This window comes from Megalobrama amblycephala, linkage group LG14, assembly GCF_018812025.1.
Source record: "Megalobrama amblycephala isolate DHTTF-2021 linkage group LG14, ASM1881202v1, whole genome shotgun sequence".
In the NCBI taxonomy this organism is placed as follows: Eukaryota; Metazoa; Chordata; class Actinopteri; order Cypriniformes; family Xenocyprididae; genus Megalobrama; species Megalobrama amblycephala.
In genome coordinates this window covers 11,587,322-11,608,917 of record NC_063057.1, presented here as the reverse complement: position 1 = coordinate 11,608,917, position 21,596 = coordinate 11,587,322, and the positions used below count along the sequence as shown (strand labels likewise).

General features: G+C 39.4%; 1 protein-coding gene across 7 annotated transcripts in view; it reads right to left on the bottom strand.

The window, feature by feature from the left end:
• Positions 1 to 2,634: 2,634 nt before the first annotated feature.
• lmo3 (LIM domain only 3) overlaps positions 2,635 to 21,596 on the bottom strand; it is a 53,722-nt gene continuing 34,760 nt past the window's right edge. For all 7 annotated transcript variants that reach the window (XM_048154856.1, XM_048154853.1, XM_048154851.1 and 4 more), the window contains 2 exons: positions 20,006 to 20,131; positions 2,635 to 4,206 (listed from right to left, as the gene is read on the bottom strand). In XM_048154856.1, coding sequence (XP_048010813.1) covers positions 4,101 to 4,206; positions 20,006 to 20,131 — 232 coding nt within the window. In that variant the 3' untranslated portion in view covers positions 2,635 to 4,100. The remainder of the gene's footprint in view (positions 4,207 to 20,005; positions 20,132 to 21,596) is intronic.

Genomic DNA, 21,596 nt, shown 5'->3' with positions numbered 1-21,596 from the left:
ATCCATCCGATTCAATGAATGAGTCAGCAGTTTAGGACACATTTTATACATGAATGTGTAAAATGTTGTACAGTACCCTCAGATGTTGAATGAAAAACTCTCTTGGCGTCTCTGTACGCTTACATCAAAAGATTAAGATACATCAGATAGTGATACTGAGACTTTATTAGATTTTATCACTTACAAACTTACAGTCAGTCATTCTAAAGATATGATTTGAAACCCAATTGTATTTGTGAGCACAATTAGTTCTGCTGATTGCTTAGAATATTTATGTGTCATTTTCAGCTCTGTATTGTACTGTTCTAAATTCTATTATGCATGTATCTGAATGTGTTTTACAGTGCTGAAATCAGTAATTGGCCATACTGTACAGTCACATCACTCTAAAGTCAAGAATGACCACAGTGTAAGCGCTAACAGAAGGGTTTCATTATATCTTCCTTCAAACACTTCACCATATGAGACAATTACCGTAAATTAGCGAAGTAGATCCCCTAGTTTCTTTAGACTGGATTGTTATCTAGTGAGGCTTCAGAGCCGTCTCTGCTTTTTATGGAAGGACTTAACAGCTTGAGTCTAATCAAAGAAATTTTTTTCCCTCTGTGTTTCAGGCTAAAGAAATTCAATTAGTTTAATTGGTCTGCTTATTATAGGCTGTAATGTGATGTGAGTGCCGCTGTTGTCAAACTTCACAGGCTACTTTAAACAGCCTCCTTAATTAGAAGGAAAACTTTAATCTCAGCGTTTCAATTGTACAGTGAAGAGGATCTTCAAGCAATATTCTGGCTTTGCTTGCTAAGCAAACTACAAAAGCTTTTAAATGGCTCAAGTGTAGGCCTTACTTATACAATTTATATATATATACACCATTCAGGCATAACATTATGACCACTGAGAGGTAAAGTGAATAACACTGATTATCTCTTCATATGTTAGGCAGCAAGTGAACATTTTGTCCTCAAAGTTGATGTGTTAGAAGCAGGAAAAACGGGCAAGCGTAAGGATTTGAGCGAGTTTGACAAGGGCCAAATTGTGATGGCTAGACGACAGACGGTCAGAGCATCTCCAAAACTGCAGCACTTGTGGGATGTTCCCGGTCTGCAGTGCTCAGTATCTTTCAAAAGTGGTCCAAGAAAGGAACAGCGGTGAACCGGCGACAGGGTTATGGGCGGCCAAGGCTCAGTGATGCACATGGGGAGCAAAGGCTGGCCCGTGTGGTCTGATCCAACAGACAAACTACTGTAGCTCAAATTGCTCAAGAATACACAGTGCATCGCAGTTTGTTGCGTATAGGGGCAGCATAGCTGCAGACCAGTCAGGGTGCCCATGCTGACCCCTGTCCACCGCTGAAAGCGGCAACAGTGGGGCATGTGAGCTTTAGAACTGGACCACGGAGCGATGGAAGAAGGGTCTGATGAATCACGTTTTCTTGTAGATCACGTGGATGGTCGGGTGCAGTTTTCGCCATCTCCTAAAAGCCAAGGCAATGTTGATTCTTGTTTTATTACATGCTCTGTCGCATTCTGTTTTTGGCAGCAGACTCTCCTCTGTTCTGAGTTTTTTTTTTTTTTTAAATGGGTATGACGAGACACGTGACAAGTGACGCAAGTATACAATTTCATGCAGAAAGCATCCTGCTCGGTCTAAAATATAAACACTTATAATGGGCTTACCATAGTGAATCAAGGTAAGACAAAAACACGTTTTGTAAGAAGGATTGATGGTGTATCGATCAATCTCCAAGGTTAATTATGACCAGGTCACTACCTTTAAACCTCACTTGAGTTTGTCTTAGCTAAAGTTGAGCAACTCACTGTTAAACACTCAGCTGTTTTAGCTGGACCGGTGGATCCATTTTTTTCTCACTCACCCTTTTTTCCTTCCCACAGACTAAAGGGGAGGAAATTTTTGAGGGGCGATGACAACAAAATGGATGACAAAATGACAAATTGCACTTATGATCAATCACAGAACCGGAAGTGCAGCATGGTCTGGTGGATAGGCTAATGGAGTGGAGACCTGAAGGTTCACCACTGGCTGCTCGGCATCTACAGTTGTGCCCTTGAGAGAGGCACTTAACCCAAATTGCTTCAGTAAACACTCCGTCTTAGAAATGACAGTGTATGCAAACCGGCCATTGAGAAAGAGAGAGAGACAGAGAGAGAGAGATGGCATCCTCTGAATGGCTTTTTTTTTGTTGTAGGTTTTGGTGTACCATTACTTTTTTTAATGGCTTTTTTTTTTGTTAGAGAACTATTAGATATGTTTAGTAAACCATGCATGATATATATACTTCCCATAAAATGGGGAGATTTTGACCAGTTTCACCTCAGGTGTCTTGATCTTATTGACTGTATCCAAAAGTTAATGTAACGTCATTTGGACATTTTCAGTTCAACCACTGAACTCTATCAAATTCAATAATATAATTAAGTGTTTTAATTTTTGTTCTCTCATTCTAGCAAATCTCAGAAAATGAATAGAATCATTTCAACAATCATTTGCTGAAAAACAAAAACAAAAAAATCTTTATTTAAGCGCTTCATGTTCTATTTTGTACCGTTTGTGGAAAGTGCCAAATGCTTTTTGTGAAAAAACAAAGAGGACACAAAGAAAGCCAACACACAGTGCTAACACAATAAAACTGTATTACATTTGTGCTTAAAATGATTACAGTACAGTATGTACACATCCTAAAAATAAACATCTCATGCTGAATAACACATAAAAAGAAAATCCATATACAATAGCAAGCAAAAAGGATTTTTTTTTTTTTAAATATGTACAACCACCATATACAAATTAAGTTTGTCCTCATATTTTCTCTAGGCTATGCCCTCTGTTTCCAAAGGTAATCATAGCCCATAAAAGAATTATCAATGAAGTAGGCTTCAGTAGTGATTTGCGCTTGAGTGTCGCCTTGAATCGATAGTAAACAAACCCGGTAAAATCCTCCGACCGGGTATTCACGTGCTCCAGTAATGCCTAGTTTATGCGACCTGATTGTGTTTAAAGAGAATTATGTCAGCTGATGGGCTGCACAAAAAAATATGATGTGATGTTCGTCATGTCTGGAGGAGATGCTTGGCGACTAAGCAGTGTTTTAGTTCAAGTATAAACATGTCAGGGACAGAGCCTTGAATTACGCGCAATGATGAAAAGCCTATTAAATAAATACAGTGAAGAAAGTAACAAATCCATCTTTTTCCAACCCACTAAACCACATTACACACGTGCCAAACGCAGATGTTCATAGAGTTTGCATTTGACCACTAGGGTCCTTTAGGTATAAAACAGGGTTTTTATTTTTTATGTAACTAATGAAATCACATCACTTGATGTTGAAGATGTCGAAGTCCAAAGAGTAGTAAAAAAGCTAACGCTGTGTTTTAACCAGGTGCGATTTTGCAAGCTTTCGGCAAGTTGTCCTAAACAGCCAGGACATTTTGTTTGTATCTGTGGCATTGCGCTGGGTAACTCAGCCCACTGTGAAATCTCACTGGTTCTCAGACCTGTACATTAAACATCAAATATCTTCTGATTGGATGATTGTGTTTATCCCAAATAGCTTTTCGCTGGTTAAGACGCAATGTAAACGAAAAAGAAATTGTAATAGTAAGAACAGTGAGGAAACTCATTCAACCTGAGAACTTATGTTGACATGGCTCCTTCTCTTCTCGCAAACTTGTAAATAAATAATGATTTTTTTTTTTATGTTTTTTAAACTATGTGGTCTTCACCCTGTAAAGCAATTTAAATGGCATCATTGTGATATGGACAGGGGTCTTGCAGTGGATTGTACGTTTGTGTGTGTTTATGTTCACAAAAGTCGGGCCATTGAGACGTAAGGCCGTCAGGCAGCGTCATTATAACAGAACCACAGTCTTGGTCCGTCTTCAAATGTTCTCCCACTTACAAAAAACGTCTCTATGGCTAATCTGTACAGTACACCATCCCTCAATTGGGCTCTTCGTATATACAATGTGATGGGGACAGGGGCTGGAGAGGACACTAGTGCTTTTGTGTCTGATTGCATGTCCCTTTCAGGTCCTCTCGCAGCTCTTTCCCCTACTGAAAGCGGCGGGTTAGAGGGGTGATCAGCGGACCTGCGGCGCATAGCCCTCCTTCATCAGTCCTTCCTCGTAGTCTGTCTGGCACAGGATCATGTTGTTCTTCAGGAAGAACTTGTCTCCGACGCAGAACCTGCATGGAGGCAAGAAACAGAAACATGGTGTTTACGTAACTCGAGAGGGACGCAGAAGGACTCATTACCAGCGAAAGTTGCAGGCTTCCCCACAGACTCGCATTCCGCCCACTCAAATATTAGCGTACATTATCCCGCGGACAAGTCGGCTGGTCTGGAAAGAGTATCTCCAGAGTGCACCTAGCATCTTCTCTACCTGCAGCTGTTTCATAAATATACCCCACAGACGGAGCGCAGGCTTTAGCGCTGCCTGACGGGCCGCTGTCTCACTTGACCTTTTGGAAAGAAGATTATGTTGGTCAGGCAGAAGAGAGAGACAAAGAAGGCGGCAGAGGGAACGAGAGCGAGAGCGAGTGCTCTGTGTGTTTAGCCATCCTGAGGGCCGCTTATCTTGCTCACAGCGAGAGTTCGACAAGGTCGGAGTGCCAACGAATGCTCGTGTCTACTGGCCAGCGTTGCCTACAGAACCCTCCCGCCTGTGGACGAGGAGGAATACAATGCATTTGAGTGTCTTCTGGTACCGTTTTAACGATTAAAAGTTTGTATTGGGAATGCAACGTTAGGCGAACATTAGTTAAACATTAGGCACTGTCTTAAATGGTTAGTTCACTTCAGAATTAAAATTTCCTGATAATTTACTCACCCCCATGTCATCCAAGATGTTTATGTCTTTCTTTCTTCAGTCGAGAAGAAATTAAGGACCCACTTTATATTAAGTGGCCTTAACTACTATGTACTTACATTTAAATTAATCATTTGATACAATGCACTTATTGTGTACATACATGTTTTTACATTGTACTTATATTTTAAAAACACCTGCATGTAATTACATCTGTAATTAATTTCTGTAATTACATTTATAATTACACTGTTGACCCATCCCTTAACCCTAACCCCTACCCTTAAACCTACCCATACCACCTAAGCTTTCCCTAACCTTACCCGTTTCCACCTCAATAGCTGCAAATGTGTTTTGCAATTCAATATGAACCCAATAAGTACATTGTACTTATTTTTTGATGTAAGTACATAGTAGTTAAGGCCACTTAATATAAAGTGGGACCGAAATTAAAGTTTTTGAGGAAAACATTCCAGGATTTTTCCAAAGGTCCAAATTGCAGTTTCAATGCAGCTTCAAAGGGCTCTACACGATCCCAGCTGAGGAATAAGGGAATTATTGTGAATTTTAATGTTTACGGATTGGGACTATTCACTTCCATTGTAAGTGCCTCAGTATAACACCTGTTATTGGTGTGAGTAAGGCCGTTTGAGCTTAACTTGCATTGAACCCGCAATATTCCTTTAAACATCCTAAGGAGGGGTTGCAACGTGATCTGAGAGCCATTACCCTTTCCGTCATTGTTGAATATAATGAGCGAGCACAAGGATACTTTGTAAACTGCTCCCTTGCATGCACTCCGGAAAACTTTTTTTATTTGTTATACATGGCAGTGTCAAGCAGGAAGGTGCAGCCATTAGTTTGGACCAAGTATAACCAAGTAATATCCATTAATCGTGCTTGTTCGCCCTACTGAGGTACTTCCGCTTATGTCATGCATGAGCTTTCCAAAGTGATTACGTAATGCGTGGTGTATCGCAGAGCTAGTGCAAGACGAGAAATTGTGGTTAAAAAGTATACAATTTTTATTAGTTTTTTATAAAATGACTTATCGTTTCGCTAGACGAGACCCTTATTCCTTGGCTGGGATCGTGTAGAGTCCTTTGAAGCTGCATTGAAACTGCACCTTCAACCTGTTGGTAACTGTTGAAGTCCACTTTATGGAGAAAAATCCTGGAGTGTTTTCCTCAAATACCTTCATTTCTTTTCGACTGAAGAAAGAAAGACATAAACATCTTGGATGACATGGGGGTGAGTAAATTATCAGGAAATTTTAATTCTGAACTGAACTAATTCTTTAAAGGAATTGTAAGAGAGGTTCATTACAGGTTAAAATCGGCATGAACTAGAAAAATCGATTTTCTAAATGAATGTTATTGATCTTATTGTGAACAATTCATATGCACGCTTCATTTTTTAAAATGAGTTTTGACCTCGTAATTTTTAAAGTGTTATGACTCGATCGACTTCTCCAATCATTTTGACCGCCCATTTCTTACAAACATCTGCAAGCCTGGATTCAGATCTACCTCCATCCAATCAACAATGGGTGGACTGAACCAAGTTCCCACCCTACATTTTCTTTTTCAAGAATCAGTTTCACTCAGATCAACGTCACAAAATGGAAGAAAGAATCTGTTGCTACTTCCATTTGCGGCTTTAAGCTTGACAGTTTTGTGGCATAACTGTTGATTACCAGATAAAATATTTTTGGCTCGTCCCTAGTTTTCTTAAAAAAAAAAAAGCAAAAATCAAGGTTACAGAAAGGCATTAACAATGGAAGTGAATGGGGACAATTTTTGGAGGATTTAAAAGCAGAAATGTGAAGCTCATTTTATAAAAGCACATATTAATTCAAAAATTACAAATTAAAATGTTAAAATGTGTGTATTATTTGAGCTGTAATGCTTTTGAATCATCATTTTTACAGTCGTTTTAGGCTCTACGTTGTCATTGAATTGAAGTTATGAATGTACACAACAGGTTAGTATGATTTTTTTCCCACACTAAAATCTTCATATTGTTTATATGTTTTGGCTATACTATTAAAACTGAGTATTTTGACGTTCACGGATTGGCCCTATTCCTTCCGTTGTAAGTGCCTCAGTGTAACCCAGGTTTTTGTTTTTGAGGTAATCAGAATTTGAGCGTTTGAGCTTAACTTGTATTGAACCCGCGATATTCCTTTAAACATCCTAAGGAGGGGTCGCAATGAGATCTGAGAGCCATTACCCTTTCCGTCATTGTTGAATATAATGAGCGAGCGCAAGGATACTTTGTAAACGGCTCCCTCCCTCCCTCGCATGCACTCCGGGAAAACTTTTTTTATTCGTTATACATGGCAGTGTCAAGCAGGAAGGTGCAGCCATTAGTTTGGACCAAGTATCAACAAGTAATATCCATTAATCGTGCTTGTTGACACGGTGATTAACACAAAGCAGAGGTGTGCTTAATGTAATGGTGTCATTCACTCCAATAAAAACGTCCTGTTTAAATGACACATTCTTGCCAGGAATCCATTAGTGTCTGTCTTCTCTGACATCCTGGCCCTCTCCACCTCCTCTTCTGAGCACCTCCATCTCATGCTCGTTCGTTCTCTCGCTTTCTCAGCTAATAGGATCTCTCTGTGTTTATTTACAGCCTGTGTTTTCTGTTCCCTCTTAGCCTCGTCGCCGCCCTGTTTCGCAGCGCCAAATTGTTTCTGCTTGGTGAAATGTCAACAGCGTTTGTGACATCTGTGTGCCAATTATGACGAGGATATTGCAGTCAGCCCATCAGAGGTAGCGATAATAAATGCCCTTGCGCTGCCCTCCGTTTTCCTACTCGTGCAGTCATTACCGATCGCCACATGTTTCCGAGCACCTACATTACCCTTAGCTTGATGCGCCCCCCTCGCCCTCCCCTTTCAATCTCTCTTCCCAGATGAGTTCAACTTCAGATTGCTTTAATTGCTTTTTAGTATTTCCCATCAAGTGGAGGAGAAAAAAGTAAATGCATTTGATATAGTGTTTGCTCAGGTATGACCGTAAATTTAGGGCTTTTTATGTGTTTTCTAAGGCTGTCATTTTAACACATTAATTAAGTGTGATTTAATTTTAAAGAAAATAACGTGATAAAAACATGAATGCAGTTAATCATGATCCCCCCGGCCCATATGTAAATTACTATCAGAGCATTTTAAGCAATTATTTTAAATCATTTTTGGTAAAATTCGGCTACCCTTTATGACAAGGTTCGATTTGTCAGCTTTAGTTAGGCTAACAAATCAGTATCATTAACTAACAATGAAAAATACTTTTACATGTATTGGACAATTGGACATGTACATTTTTAACATTTCAAGTGAATGAACATGAATTTGACATTAACCTACCTTAATAAATGCTGTAAAAATATTATTTGTTGTTAGTTTATAATACCTAATGCATTAAATAATGTTAACAAATTGAACCTTATAGAAAAGTGTGCTATTTTTTCCTACCATCAGAACAATTTAAGTACCATCTTAATTTTTGTGTAAATTTTGCAACACTTTTGTCCATTTTTTTTGTAGCTGACGAATATATATATATATATATATATATATATATATATATATATATATATATATATATATATATATACAAAAATTGTATTATTTTGTATTTACTGTTGATTAAATAAAAAAAAGTTATAAAGATAAAATAATCCAATTTTAAATTGGATGAATTAAATCAATTAATTTAATAACATTTGAATTGATTGACAGCCCTAGTTATTTTTTTTTTTAATGAACAATATCTTTACATTCTTTCCATCTTTCCCTTATATTATCTTTCCTTCATTTCTACATCATTCCCTCTCTCTGGCTCTCTCCATTTCCTCAGGTGTGACAGTAATGATGAATATGTCTATTGAGACCCATCTTGTTAAAGAAAAGATGGCTTCCAAGGCAGTGGACTTAATGATGTATGGCTTCGTCAGCTATTTGCCTCTGAGGTCTGTGTTAACTAGAGTAGTAACATTCCTCTTCTGTGAAATAACATGCTGGAGCTGAGTGGAGGAGAGAGGACTTGAAAGAGTGAGGGAAAAGAGAGAGGAAATGAATCACGGAGGGAGGTCTATAGACAGAGAGAAAGAAAGTCAACGTCATTGGATGTGAACAAGACATTATCCGACAGAATAGAGTGGATTTGCCGCAGTGTCTGCAATGCAACCGCATGGTTTCTTCTAACGACTGAAGGCAAGAACTGAGGTTTGCAGATGTCTCTGAGGGGACGAGACCGTTGTCTGTGGCGTCGTTTAGTTACCGCAGTCCCAGAGCACGTGCAGCCCAATTTGGCTCAGGCTTTCCAGACTTCCCAACAAGGACGGTGACCCGTGCAGGTGACCTCCCTGCCCTGCTGCCCAGGCCTCAGCCTTCTCCGAATCTCCCGTGGGGCCTCGGAGCGCCACGGCCCGGGCTCATCACCGGGAACTGGGACTCCTGAGGTTGGCTGATGAGGCCTGAGCGGACGACAGGCTCATCGATTAGCTGTCCCTTCAGGGCTGATCTGTGGCTAACGGCCGGCTAGAGTCTCGAAACCACACAAACACACTGCGTTCATGCTCACTGCTGTGGCTGTCGCCCAAATCCCTGTTAACCAAGCTGAGGATATAACCTCAAGCCAGGTGAGCAGATTCATATCCTACCCATGAATAGTCATGCCAGATTAAGTCTGGCTGCATGGGATGACGGGATACTCTATGGATGACACGGAGCATGACTGATGTCCTCTGTGATATCATAAAATTCTGAAACATATTGTTCAGTCAGTGATTAGCAGTGTTGTTATTGTTAACTAAAACTATGATAAACAATTTTGTTAATTAAATTAAAGCTGAAATAAAATATAACAGAAATATCAGGTGGTAAAACTTAAACTTAAAACTTAAAAAAAAAAAATTAAAAATGGATTAGAACGGAAATAAAATAGGTTGAAGTGCTAAATTACTAAAAATGAAATAATAAAAAGTAAATGAAAGCTAATTATAAATATATAAAAAATGCTTAAAAACGACAAGAAAAAATATGTACTAAACTATAAATGAAATAAAAAAATAAATGAAAGCTAAATATAAATATTCAAAAATGCTAAAAATGACAAGAAAAATATTTAGTAAAACTAAAAATGAAATAAAAATATAAACTGAAGCTTAATATAAATATTTAAAAAAATACCAAAAAATATTTTTTAATAAATTTAAAATACACTAATTTAAAATAAAATGAGAACTTAAAATATAAAAATAAAAGGCCATTTAAATTGTAAATAAATACTAATAATAGTACATAAATACTAAAATAACATTAGGGTGTTCTATAACAAAAATAATGAGCACAGCTTGATGTTTGATTTCAATTTCGATTCTTCTCAGTGAATTTTTAGAGTCTATTCTCAGAAAAGAAAAAAAAAGTTTCAACCATGTGTTCACTGATTCATTCAGTGGCCCTTTCGGCAGGTTACAGTAGGTGGTGACAAATATCTTTGTGTTTCAAATGAGTCAACTCATTTACTCAACTGAACTATTAACGACCAGACAAAACAGGTTATATTTACTTTATTAAAATTGGCATTACTTTAATTAAATGATAAACAATTACAACAATAAATTAATAATTTAGTTAATTCATGAACTAGTTTCATTCAGACTCAAAACACTGACTCACTCATTGAAACGGGGGTGGGGGACATATTGATTCAGTAGGTCTAACTAATGAATCACATTCAGAATCAAATGCTATTTTCTTATGTTTTAGTTAGTGTTTGAAGGCAGGAAAAGCCAAACAGTCACATGCTCCAAAAGGGAGAGATTTGAACAAAAAATTACGAGAAGTGAAGAAGAATGACTCGTTCACTTAAAAGATTTGTTGCAATATTATGTGGAAATTTCTGGTTTTCGGAGGTGCTATACGTGAGCCAGACAGACATAGTTCAGCACTCTCTTTGTGGAAATCAAGCTAATCACAGGCAGTATTTAATGGTGCTTTTGTGTGGCCTGACTAATGAAACGACTCTGTAGGAGATGATGGCCTTGCTGATGTGTGTGGGGAAAAGGAGGGGTGGCCCAGCTGTATTAAAAGCTTGATTGTAATCATTTAAGCATCAAACGCTAATGTCGGGACATTTCTTACCCTCATGAAGGAGCATAATTATACGGCGTGACCTCTACTGACCCGTTAGCCTGCTACCAGCATCAGAATGCCTGTCCCACGTCACTGATGGCGAGGAGAGCATTTTGTAAGATGGATTAGATGGCTCTTTTAAAGGCCACGGCCTCTTTAATATTGTTTGAGGAGGGGAAATGAGAAGGGAGAGAGCAGGGTGGGATGTATATGAAAGTAGACAGAAGCAGGATAGATGAAAAAGAGAAAAATGGAAAAACTAAATTCAAGGCAATCGAAGTCACAAAACAGCCTTATTTAAAGAAAAAGGGTGGGGCATTCTCATTCCAGAGAGCATTTGATTGGATAAAAATCTCAAGGCAGGATGAGTCATCAATGTTTTGACTGATTTGACCATTAATTTTGACAAGGTTTTGAAGTATATTAGCATACAGATCGCTTAAAAGCTAACACTTTTTGATTTCAAAAGGTCCTTAAACTATGAAAATTAGTAATTTTACCTCTTGATTTATTCATCGTTTTCATTCAAGCACAAAGTGCATGGAACAAAACAAAAATGAAATCAGGCCCAATTGGCTAATCAAAACAATAATGCTCTGTGTGATTCTCTAAATAAAAGATCTCCTTCCATCAAAGGCTTTTGAGACAGTCTTGCTGTTTGTGTTGATGTTTATCAAAGAGCATCACTGGACTGAGCCTGTACTCGGGTAATGCGCCGAGCTGTCACAATGACGGACGCGTCATGAAAAGCCCTGCCGTCCTTTTCTCTTTTGGAGGAGTCCATCAAAATTTGCGAGGCTTTCTCGAAAGGCACTGACAGAACAACAAAGTGTCTGAGACGTGTCGGGTGGCGGGTGTCTGTGGAGATAATGTCTCGTCAGCTTGTTGACAAATGAATCTTCTCTTGGTCAAATGGGGGGTATTTGCATATCAGACTGTTGATGCAGTGCTGTAGGAGATCCAATGCAGGAAGTTCTTTCTGATCTGTGTAAATTAAACTCTTGTGTTTAGTTAGGATAAAAAGTAGTGATTTGTATATGTACAGTGGGCCTAACACACATTTGGACGCTTAAGGATTAGTTCACTTTCAAATGAAAATTAGCCCAAGCTTTACTCACCCTCAAGCCATTCTAGGTGTATATGACTTTCTTCTTTCTGATGAACACAAGCTGAGATAGTCCTGACGCATCAGAGCTTTATAATGGCAGTGAACAGTGGTCACGAGCATGAGCTGAAGAAAGTGCATCCATCCACATCCATCCATCATAAACGTGTACTCCACACAGCTCCGGGGATTAATAAAGGCCTTCTGAAGCGAAGCGAAGCGATGCGTTTGTGTAAAAAATTATCCCTATTTAACAAGTTATGATGTAAAATATCTAGCTTCCGCCAGACCACCTTCCGTACTCAAGTTACGAAGAAAGTGTAAACTGGCTTCGCGTCAGTTACACTTTTTCCATAAGTTGAATAGGGAAGGTGTAGGATGTAGCGTAAGCTTTTTGAACTGCACGCGTTTCTTCGTACATTGAATATGGAAGGTGGTCTGGCGGAGGCTAGATATTTTACTTCATAACTTGTTAAATATGGATTTTTTTTACACAAATGCATCACTTCGCTTAAGAAGACCTTCATTAACCCCCTAGAGCCGTGTGGAGTATGTTTATGATGGATGGATATGGATGGAAGCACTTTCTTCAGCTCATACTCGTGAACCCTGTTCATTGCCATTATAAAGCTTGGATGCGTCAGGATATTTATTAATATTTCTCCGACTGTGTTCATCAGAAAAAAGAAAGGCATGTACACCTAGGATGGCTTGAGGGTGAGTAAAGCTTGGGCTAATTTTCATTTGAAAGTGAACTAATCATTTAAGCTGCACATATTAATTTCAATGTATTCAAAATCAAATGGGTAACTAAACTTGGTTAAAAAAGTTGCATGAAACAAATTATGACATTTTTTGCATTTACTTGTTTTTGCATTTTTTGCCTATACCAACTTGTTCAAAAATGTGTGTGAAATCAGTTCTGCAGAACAGAATAAATGGGATCTGATTTAATATTATGTATGAAATGCAATACATTTTTAAGTATTGCATAAGTTTCCAAATACTTTTTAATGTACTTGAATGTGAGTTTGTTGTGAAGGACACCTATGTACATCCATCTCTCCAGCAAAACATCCAAAAGTGTCAATAAACTGATAGGAAATGTAAGGTACGGTCTGAGATATGGGCAATTAGCATCAGCTCCATGCTATAAATCTTGTGGTGAACACCAGCGAAATTGTGATGGGCGAACGAAAGATGCATAGAGGCCTCGTCAGAGCGTGCAAAGCAGACCGACGCAGATTTTATTAAACAGTTGATCGGCTGGCCTAATGTAAAAAGAAAGATTTGCCTGGCTCTAAATGGGTTGTAATGCCGGGCAAGCGGGTAGACCTGTCTGTGGCTCTGCTGATGAAGATTAGCTGACTTCTTAGATTAGGTGAGCGTGGTTCGTGCAGTCAAGTGAAGTGGCAAGACAATAACCTGGTGTTAATTGAGCGTAACCGGATCCTGCAATCGGCCCCTCTTGTGTGTACTTCTCCCTGGCACCTGTGTGTTTGTATGAAGCAGATATCTAATGAACAGCCCATGCATGAGCTTTTTTCTTTATTTGGCCACATTCTAAGACAAATGGCCTCTTCTTCTTAGAATGAATGAAGACAAACAACACAATTTGCCCAAAGTAATGAAGAAAACTGCAGGCCACAGAATATTTAGGGCCCAAGCGAAAATTCGCGCAGGGCCCTCTTGTTAGGGCCCAAGCGAAAATTCGCGCAGGGCCCTCTTGTTCTTCTAAGGATTATTATTATTTTTTTTTTTTTTTTTTTTTTTTATTTTTTTTCCGTCTTCCGGGGCTTTTTGGGGGCCTTAACATGCTCAAAAACTCTTGAAAATTGGCACACACATTGGAATCCGCGGCCATTAGGACGCCGGAGAGGCTGGTACCCGGGCGTGGCAGGGGGGCTCGACAGCGCCCCCTTGAAAAAAGTCTGAAAATTTGGTCCATATATTAAACACGCTTGCACGTATTAGTATGAAACTCAGTACACATATAGACCTCATCGGGCCGAACAACTTTCGTGCTCTAAGTTAAACACCACGCCAACAGGAAGTCAGCTATTAAGGGTTGTTTGAAAAACGCATGCTCTGGAATTTGATATACTCCTCCTAGACGATTAATCCGATCGCCACCAAACTCGGTCAGCATGAAGTCAAGACACTGATGATTAAAAATTGCCAGGGGATTTTTGATATCTCGAACGGTTTGGCCGTGGCGAGGCAACGAATTTATGGCGAGAAAAAGGAAACAGGAAATGTGTTATAACGTCTGCATACATATATTGATCTTTATGAAACTTCACGAGTGTGTTCGTTATAGGAGTCTGATCACATGGATGTGACTATTGTGAGTCAAAGTTATAGCGCCACCAACTGGCAGCAGGAAGTGTATCACTTTTTGAAATGTTTTGAGATCACCCTCTTATTTTTACCTGATTTGCTTCAAACTTCATCAGTGTAATGTCAATACACAGCAGATGTAGACCTATGACAGGATTTTTGATATTTGAAATATTGTTGCCATGGCAACAGGTCAAACTGTAATAATATTCTTGAGTGTTTTTGAGGCTCTTAACATGCTTCAAATTGCATGAAACTCGACACACACATCAATATTGTCAACCAGTAGACATGGACAAAGCCATAGAAATGGGCGTGGTGGAGGGGCTCAGTAGCGCCACCTTTTGACAAAAGTGGGGGGGTTAGTTTTTCCTACAATCACCAAACTCGGTACACATATTGTTCTCATCAAGCCGGACAATTTTCTAATTTACATTCATTAGCTCCGACCAACAGGAAGTCAGCTATTTTGGTTTGAATGTTAATTTTTTGAAAAAACAGGCTATGAATTTTATACTACTGCTCCTACAGGGTTTATCCAATTTACACCAAACTTTTTTTAACTTGTTGCTAACACATTGAAGTTGTTTAATTGCAAACGGATTTTGGATATCTCAAACGGTTTGGCCGTGGCGAGGCAACGAATTTATGGCAAGAAAAGGGAAACAAAGTGTTATAACTTCTGCATACATTAATTGATTTTGATGAAACTTCGGCTTAGTCTTCGTTGTACAAGGCTGATCACATGGATGTGACTATTGTGATTCAAAGTAATAGCGCCACCAACTGGAAGCAGAAAATGTGTCACTTTCAGCATACATTGAGATCACCCTCTTATTTTTACCTGATTTGCTTCAAAATTCATCAGAATAATGTTAAAACTTGGCACATGTAATCCTTTGAAAATGGGCAGGGAGGAGGGGCTCTATAGTGGCACCTTGTAGTGCAGTAAATGTGGAGTGAATTTGACATAGTCCTTTGATGTTTAACCGTTTTAAGTGCCTATTGCCCGCTGTGCACAGTTGCCCTGAAGCCACCGGGGTGGCGGTGCCACCGGGCTTGGGCCCGCCATCGCTGCTCGCAGCTATATTTTTTCTAAGGATTATTATTTTTTTTTTTTTTTTTTTTTTTTTTTTCCGTCTTCCGGGGCTTTTTGGGGGCCTTAACATGCTCAAAAACTCTTGAAAATTGGCACACACATTGGAATCCGCGGCCAACAGGGCCGGGCAGAAGCTGGTACCGGGCGTGGCAGGGGGGCTCAACAGCGCCCCCTTGAAAAAGGTCTGAAAATTTGGTCCATATATTAAACACGCTTGCACGTATTAGTCTGAAACTCGGTACACATATAGACCTCATCGGGCCAAACAACTTTCGTGCTCTAAGTTAAACGTCACGCCAACAGGAAGTCAGCTATTAAGGGTTGTTTGAAAAACGCATGCTCTGGAATTTGATATACTCCTCCTAGACGATTAATCCGATCGCCACCAAACTCGGTCAGCATGAAGTCAAGACACTGATGATTAAAAATTGCCAGGGGATTTTTGATATCTCGAACGGTTTGTCCGTGGCGAGGCAACGAATTTATGGCGAGAAAAAGGAAACAGGAAATGTGTTATAACGTCTGCATACATATATTGATCTTTATGAAACTTCACAAGTGTGTTCGTTATAGGAGTCTGATCACATGTATGTGACTATTGTGAGTCAAAGTTATAGCGCCACCAACTGGCAGCAGGAAGTGTATCACTTTTTGAAATGTTTTGAGATCACCCTCTTATTTTTACCTGATTTGCTTCAAACTTCATCAGTGTAATGTCAATACACAGCAGATGTAGACCTATGACAGGATTTTTGATATTTGAAATATTGTTGCCATGGCAACAGGTCAAACTGTAATAATATTCTTGAGTGTTTTTGAGGCTCTTAACATGCTTCAAATTGCATGAAACTCGACACACACATCAATATTGTCAACCAGTAGACATGGACAAAGCCATAGAAATGGGCGTGGTGGAGGGGCTCAGTAGCGCCACCTTTTGACAAAAGTGGGGGTGTTTGTTTTTCCTACAGTCACCAAACTTGGTACACATATTGTTCTCATCAAGCCGGACAATTTTCTAATTTACATTCATTAGCTCCGACCAACAGGAAGTCAGCTATTTTGGTTTGAATGTTAATTTTTTGAAAAAACAGGCTATGAATTTTATACTACTACTCCTACAGGGTTTATCCAATTTACACCAAGCTTTTTTTAACTTGTTGCTAACACATTGAAGTTGTTTAATTGCAAACGGATTTTGGATATCTCAAACGGTTTGGCCGTGGCGAGGCAACGAATTTATGGCAAGAAAAGGGAAACAAAGTGTTATAACTTCTGCATACATTAATTGATTTTGATGAAACTTCGGCTTAGTCTTCGTTGTACAAGGCTGATCACATGGATGTGACTATTGTGATTCAAAGTCATAGCGCCACCAACTGGAAGCAGAAAATGTGTCACTTTCAGCATACATTGAGATCACCCTCTTATTTTTACCTGATTTGCTTCAAAATTCATCAGAATAATGTTAAAACTTGGCACATGTAATCCTTTGAAAATGGGCAGGGAGGAGGGGCTCTATAGTGGCACCTTGTAGTGCAGTAAATGTGGAGTGAATTTGACATAGTCCTTTGATGTTTAACCGTTTTAAGTGCCTATTGCCCGCTGTGCACAGTTGCCCTGAAGCCACCGGGGTGGCGGTGCCACCGGGCTTGGGCCCGCCATCGCTGCTCGCAGCTATATTTATTTATTTATTTTTTTTTTTTTATTTATTTATTTTTTTTTTCCGTCTTCCGGGGCTTTTTGGGGGCCTTAACATGCTCAAAAACTCTTGAAAATTGGCACACACATTGGAATCCGCGGCCAACAGGGCCGGGCAGAAGCTGGTACCCGGGCGTGGCAGGGGGGCTCAACAGCGCCCCCTTGAAAAAGGTCTGAAAATTTGGTCCATATATTAAACACGCTTGCACGTATTAGTCTGAAACTCGGTACACATATAGACCTCATCGGGCCGAACAACTTTCGTGCTCTAAGTTAAACGTCACGCCAACAGGAAGTCAGCTATTAAGGGTTGTTTGAAAAACGCATGCTCTGGAATTTGATATACTCCTCCTAGACGATTAATCCGATCGCCACCAAACTCGGTCAGCATGAAGTCAAGACACTGATGATTAAAAATTGCCAGGGGATTTTTGATATCTCGAACGGTTTGTCCGTGGCGAGGCAACGAATTTATGGCGAGAAAAAGGAAACAGGAAATGTGTTATAACGTCTGCATACATATATTGATCTTTATGAAACTTCACAAGTGTGTTCGTTATAGGAGTCTGATCACATGTATGTGACTATTGTGAGTCAAAGTTATAGCGCCACCAACTGGCAGCAGGAAGTGTATCACTTTTTGAAATGTTTTGAGATCACCCTCTTATTTTTACCTGATTTGCTTCAAACTTCATCAGTGTAATGTCAATACACAGCAGATGTAGACCTATGACAGGATTTTTGATATTTGAAATATTGTTGCCATGGCAACAGGTCAAACTGTAATAATATTCTTGAGTGTTTTTGAGGCTCTTAACATGCTTCAAATTGCATGAAACTCGACACACACATCAATATTGTCAACCAGTAGACATGGACAAAGCCATAGAAATGGGCGTGGTGGAGGGGCTCAGTAGCGCCACCTTTTGACAAAAGTGGGGGGGTTTGTTTTTCCTACAGTCACCAAACTTGGTACACATATTGTTCTCATCAAGCCGGACAATTTTCTAATTTACATTCATTAGCTCCGACCAACAGGAAGTCAGCTATTTTGGTTTGAATGTTAATTTTTTGAAAAAACAGGCTATGAATTTTATACTACTACTCCTACAGGGTTTATCCAATTTACACCAAGCTTTTTTTAACTTGTTGCTAACACATTGAAGTTGTTTAATTGCAAACGGATTTTGGATATCTCAAACGGTTTGGCCGTGGCGAGGCAACGAATTTATGGCAAGAAAAGGGAAACAAAGTGTTATAACTTCTGCATACATTAATTGATTTTGATGAAACTTCGGCTTAGTCTTCGTTGTACAAGGCTGATCACATGGATGTGACTATTGTGATTCAAAGTCATAGCGCCACCAACTGGAAGCAGAAAATGTGTCACTTTCAGCATACATTGAGATCACCCTCTTATTTTTACCTGATTTGCTTCAAAATTCATCAGAATAATGTTAAAACTTGGCACATGTAATCCTTTGAAAATGGGCAGGGAGGAGGGGCTCTATAGCGGCACCTTGTAGTGCAGTAAATGTGGAGTGAATTTGACATAGTCCTTTGATGTTTAACCGTTTTAAGTGCCTATTGCCCGCTGTGCACAGTTGCCCTGAAGCCACCGGGGTGGCGGTGCCACCGGGCTTGGGCCCGCCATCGCTGCTCGCAGCTATATTTAAGTGTTATATTGCCGTTTTTGATGGTGAACCACAGCAATAAGCAATTCATTTTGACATGAAAAGATGATTTAAATTGATTCTTGTTTTAACATTCATAGGACAATTACTGTAAAAACATGATGTGTGACCTCAACAAGAAGGGTATATGGAAATATTCAAGATTAGAGGCAATGGAATGTGTAATAAAAATATAACATTTAAAAAATCTGCTATTCAGAATATTGGAGGGTGGGGTGTGTCATAAACCTACAAATAAGTAAATTCAATACAATTAAATGTAGTAGAAAAGCCTTCAGGTAGGTCAGATAAAGGCCAAATTCATTATTACTTGAGGTAACCTCTTTCTTTTTGAGCCTAAAATGATCAGCAGTGGTTGTATTTCAGTGGTTAATCCATCCAAACTGTCCAAAGTCATTAGTTCAAACCCCAGAGGAGGTGATTCATGATTTTGAGGGTTATTTTGTTCCCGATCATCATTGTGCCCTTGAACAAGGCATGAAGAGATGTACAATCAGCCACTTTGGATACATACTGCCTATTAAATGGCAGTTTTTGTGGTAGGGTGGTGGCAACACAAATGGGCTTGTAGTTCAGAGGTTGTTGTTTAGAACCACTAGAAATTGCGTCTGATGGTGGTTCAATATGTCAATACAACTGTGCCAGCAATCCGAAGGTTGCCAGTTCAAACCCCTGAAGGGTGATTCGTGTGCTGGAGAGTTTTCTCCTATATCACTGTTTTGCCCTTGAGCAATGTACTTCTTGCTCCAGGGGTATGGTACCTGTAGTAAACACACTGATGTAATTTGGATAAGAAAACACCTGCCCAAACCATCTTTCGGTGGTAGGGTGGTGGGCTTTAATCCGAAGGTCATTTTTCAAACCCCAGGAGGTTTGATTCATGAACCAGAGAGTTGCTGGGATTCCCTATCGCCATTGTGCCCTTGAGCAAGACACGATAGTGGGGTTAAGCCGGACCATTCTTGTAGTAAATGTACTGTAAGATGCTTTGGATTCAAGGCAACATTTGAGTTTTAAGGGGCTCAACACATCTACGAGATACATACATTTAAGTACAAAATGTTTGAGAAAACCGAATATAAATTGACTAACCTCTGATTGCACAGCTGGCAGGCAAAGCAGTCCAGATGATAGACGTTCTCCTTGGCTCTCATGACCATCTCAAATGCTGGGATGAGTTTACTGCAAGCCGCACAGTTCCCTGTCACGCCGAACAACCTGACAGATTGAAAAAGATGTAAAGTTTTAGGGTCAGAATCATTGGATCAACCACATCAATGCTAAGATCGAAATGGGATTCTAAGGAGGGATTCGTAAGCAACCAGTGTAGTTGGATTCACAAACAAATGACTCCTATGAACTGATTCTTTTTATTTAATCAAAAACTTCAAAGCAGCCATTCACAAACAAATGACTCTAACTCTTTAATGAATCATCCACAAAGATAAACCTTCCATAGGAGTTTATAATTATATAATAATTTTACAAATTATTACAGTGTTCATACAAGAACTTGGGATCAATTGAGCCACGTACACAGCAACAGAAAATGGTAGTCAGTTCTGTATTTGAGTCCTTACAGGGTTAGTTCACCCAAAAATGAAAATTCTGTCATTAATTACTCACCCTCATGTCATTCCACACCTGTAAGACCTTCGTTAATCTTTGGAACACAAATTAAGATATTTTTGATAAAATCTGATGGCTCAGTGAGGCCTCCATTAACAGCAAGATAATTAACACTTTCAATGCCCAGAAAGCTACTAAAGACATATTTAAAACAGTTCATGTGAGTGTACAGTGGTTCAACCTTAATGTTAGGAAGTGACGAGAATACTTCTTGTGCGCCAAAAAACCTGAAATAACGACTTCATTCAACAATATCTAGTGATGGGCGAATACAGAACACTGCTTCATGAAGCTTCGAAGCTTTACGAATCTTTTTTTTCTTCAAATCAGTGGTTCGGAGTGTGTATCAAACTGCCAAAGTCATGTGATTTCAGTAAACGAGGTTTTGTTTCGTCCTAAGGGTTTCGAAAAGTTTCACTGAGCCATCAGATTTTATCAAATATATCTTAATTTGTGTTCCGAAGATGAACAAAGGTCTAATGACAGAATTTTCATTTACTTTAATACAGTTACATTCACACACAGTATTTACGGGAGTGACAACTGCATTCTATAACCAAACTCACCCGTAAATATTCAGGACTCACAACTGCATTATCTGAAAAGCTGGGTTGTGTGAACGGAACCGGAAATTAATTTCAAATAAACGCAAAACTATTATAGCTGAAATATGCCCAGTTGAACAAAGTGAATCGAGCTGAATCAAGTATCAATACTGTATCAATACCAAGTCCTACTCCAATATTTCCCATGACACCTTCTTTTTTGATATTTCGGCTTGAAAAAGACTGTGCAAAAGCACAAAAGCAGAGTGTGGTGTGACCATCATGGAGATGGCCGGGCCGGGTAGGGTTAACGCCACAGAGCCGCTGCCCAGGGACGAGCCTATTATTTTCCAGCCTGCTCGCGGGACATTACGGAGAGGATTCATTAGGGATTCATGGCTGTTACTCTACCGCGACCTAGAACGAGTAAAGAGGGGAAGGGGGGAAAAAAAATCTGATAACGAAATCATATAACAAAATAACCTATTAGGCGGACTTCTTCGGGCACT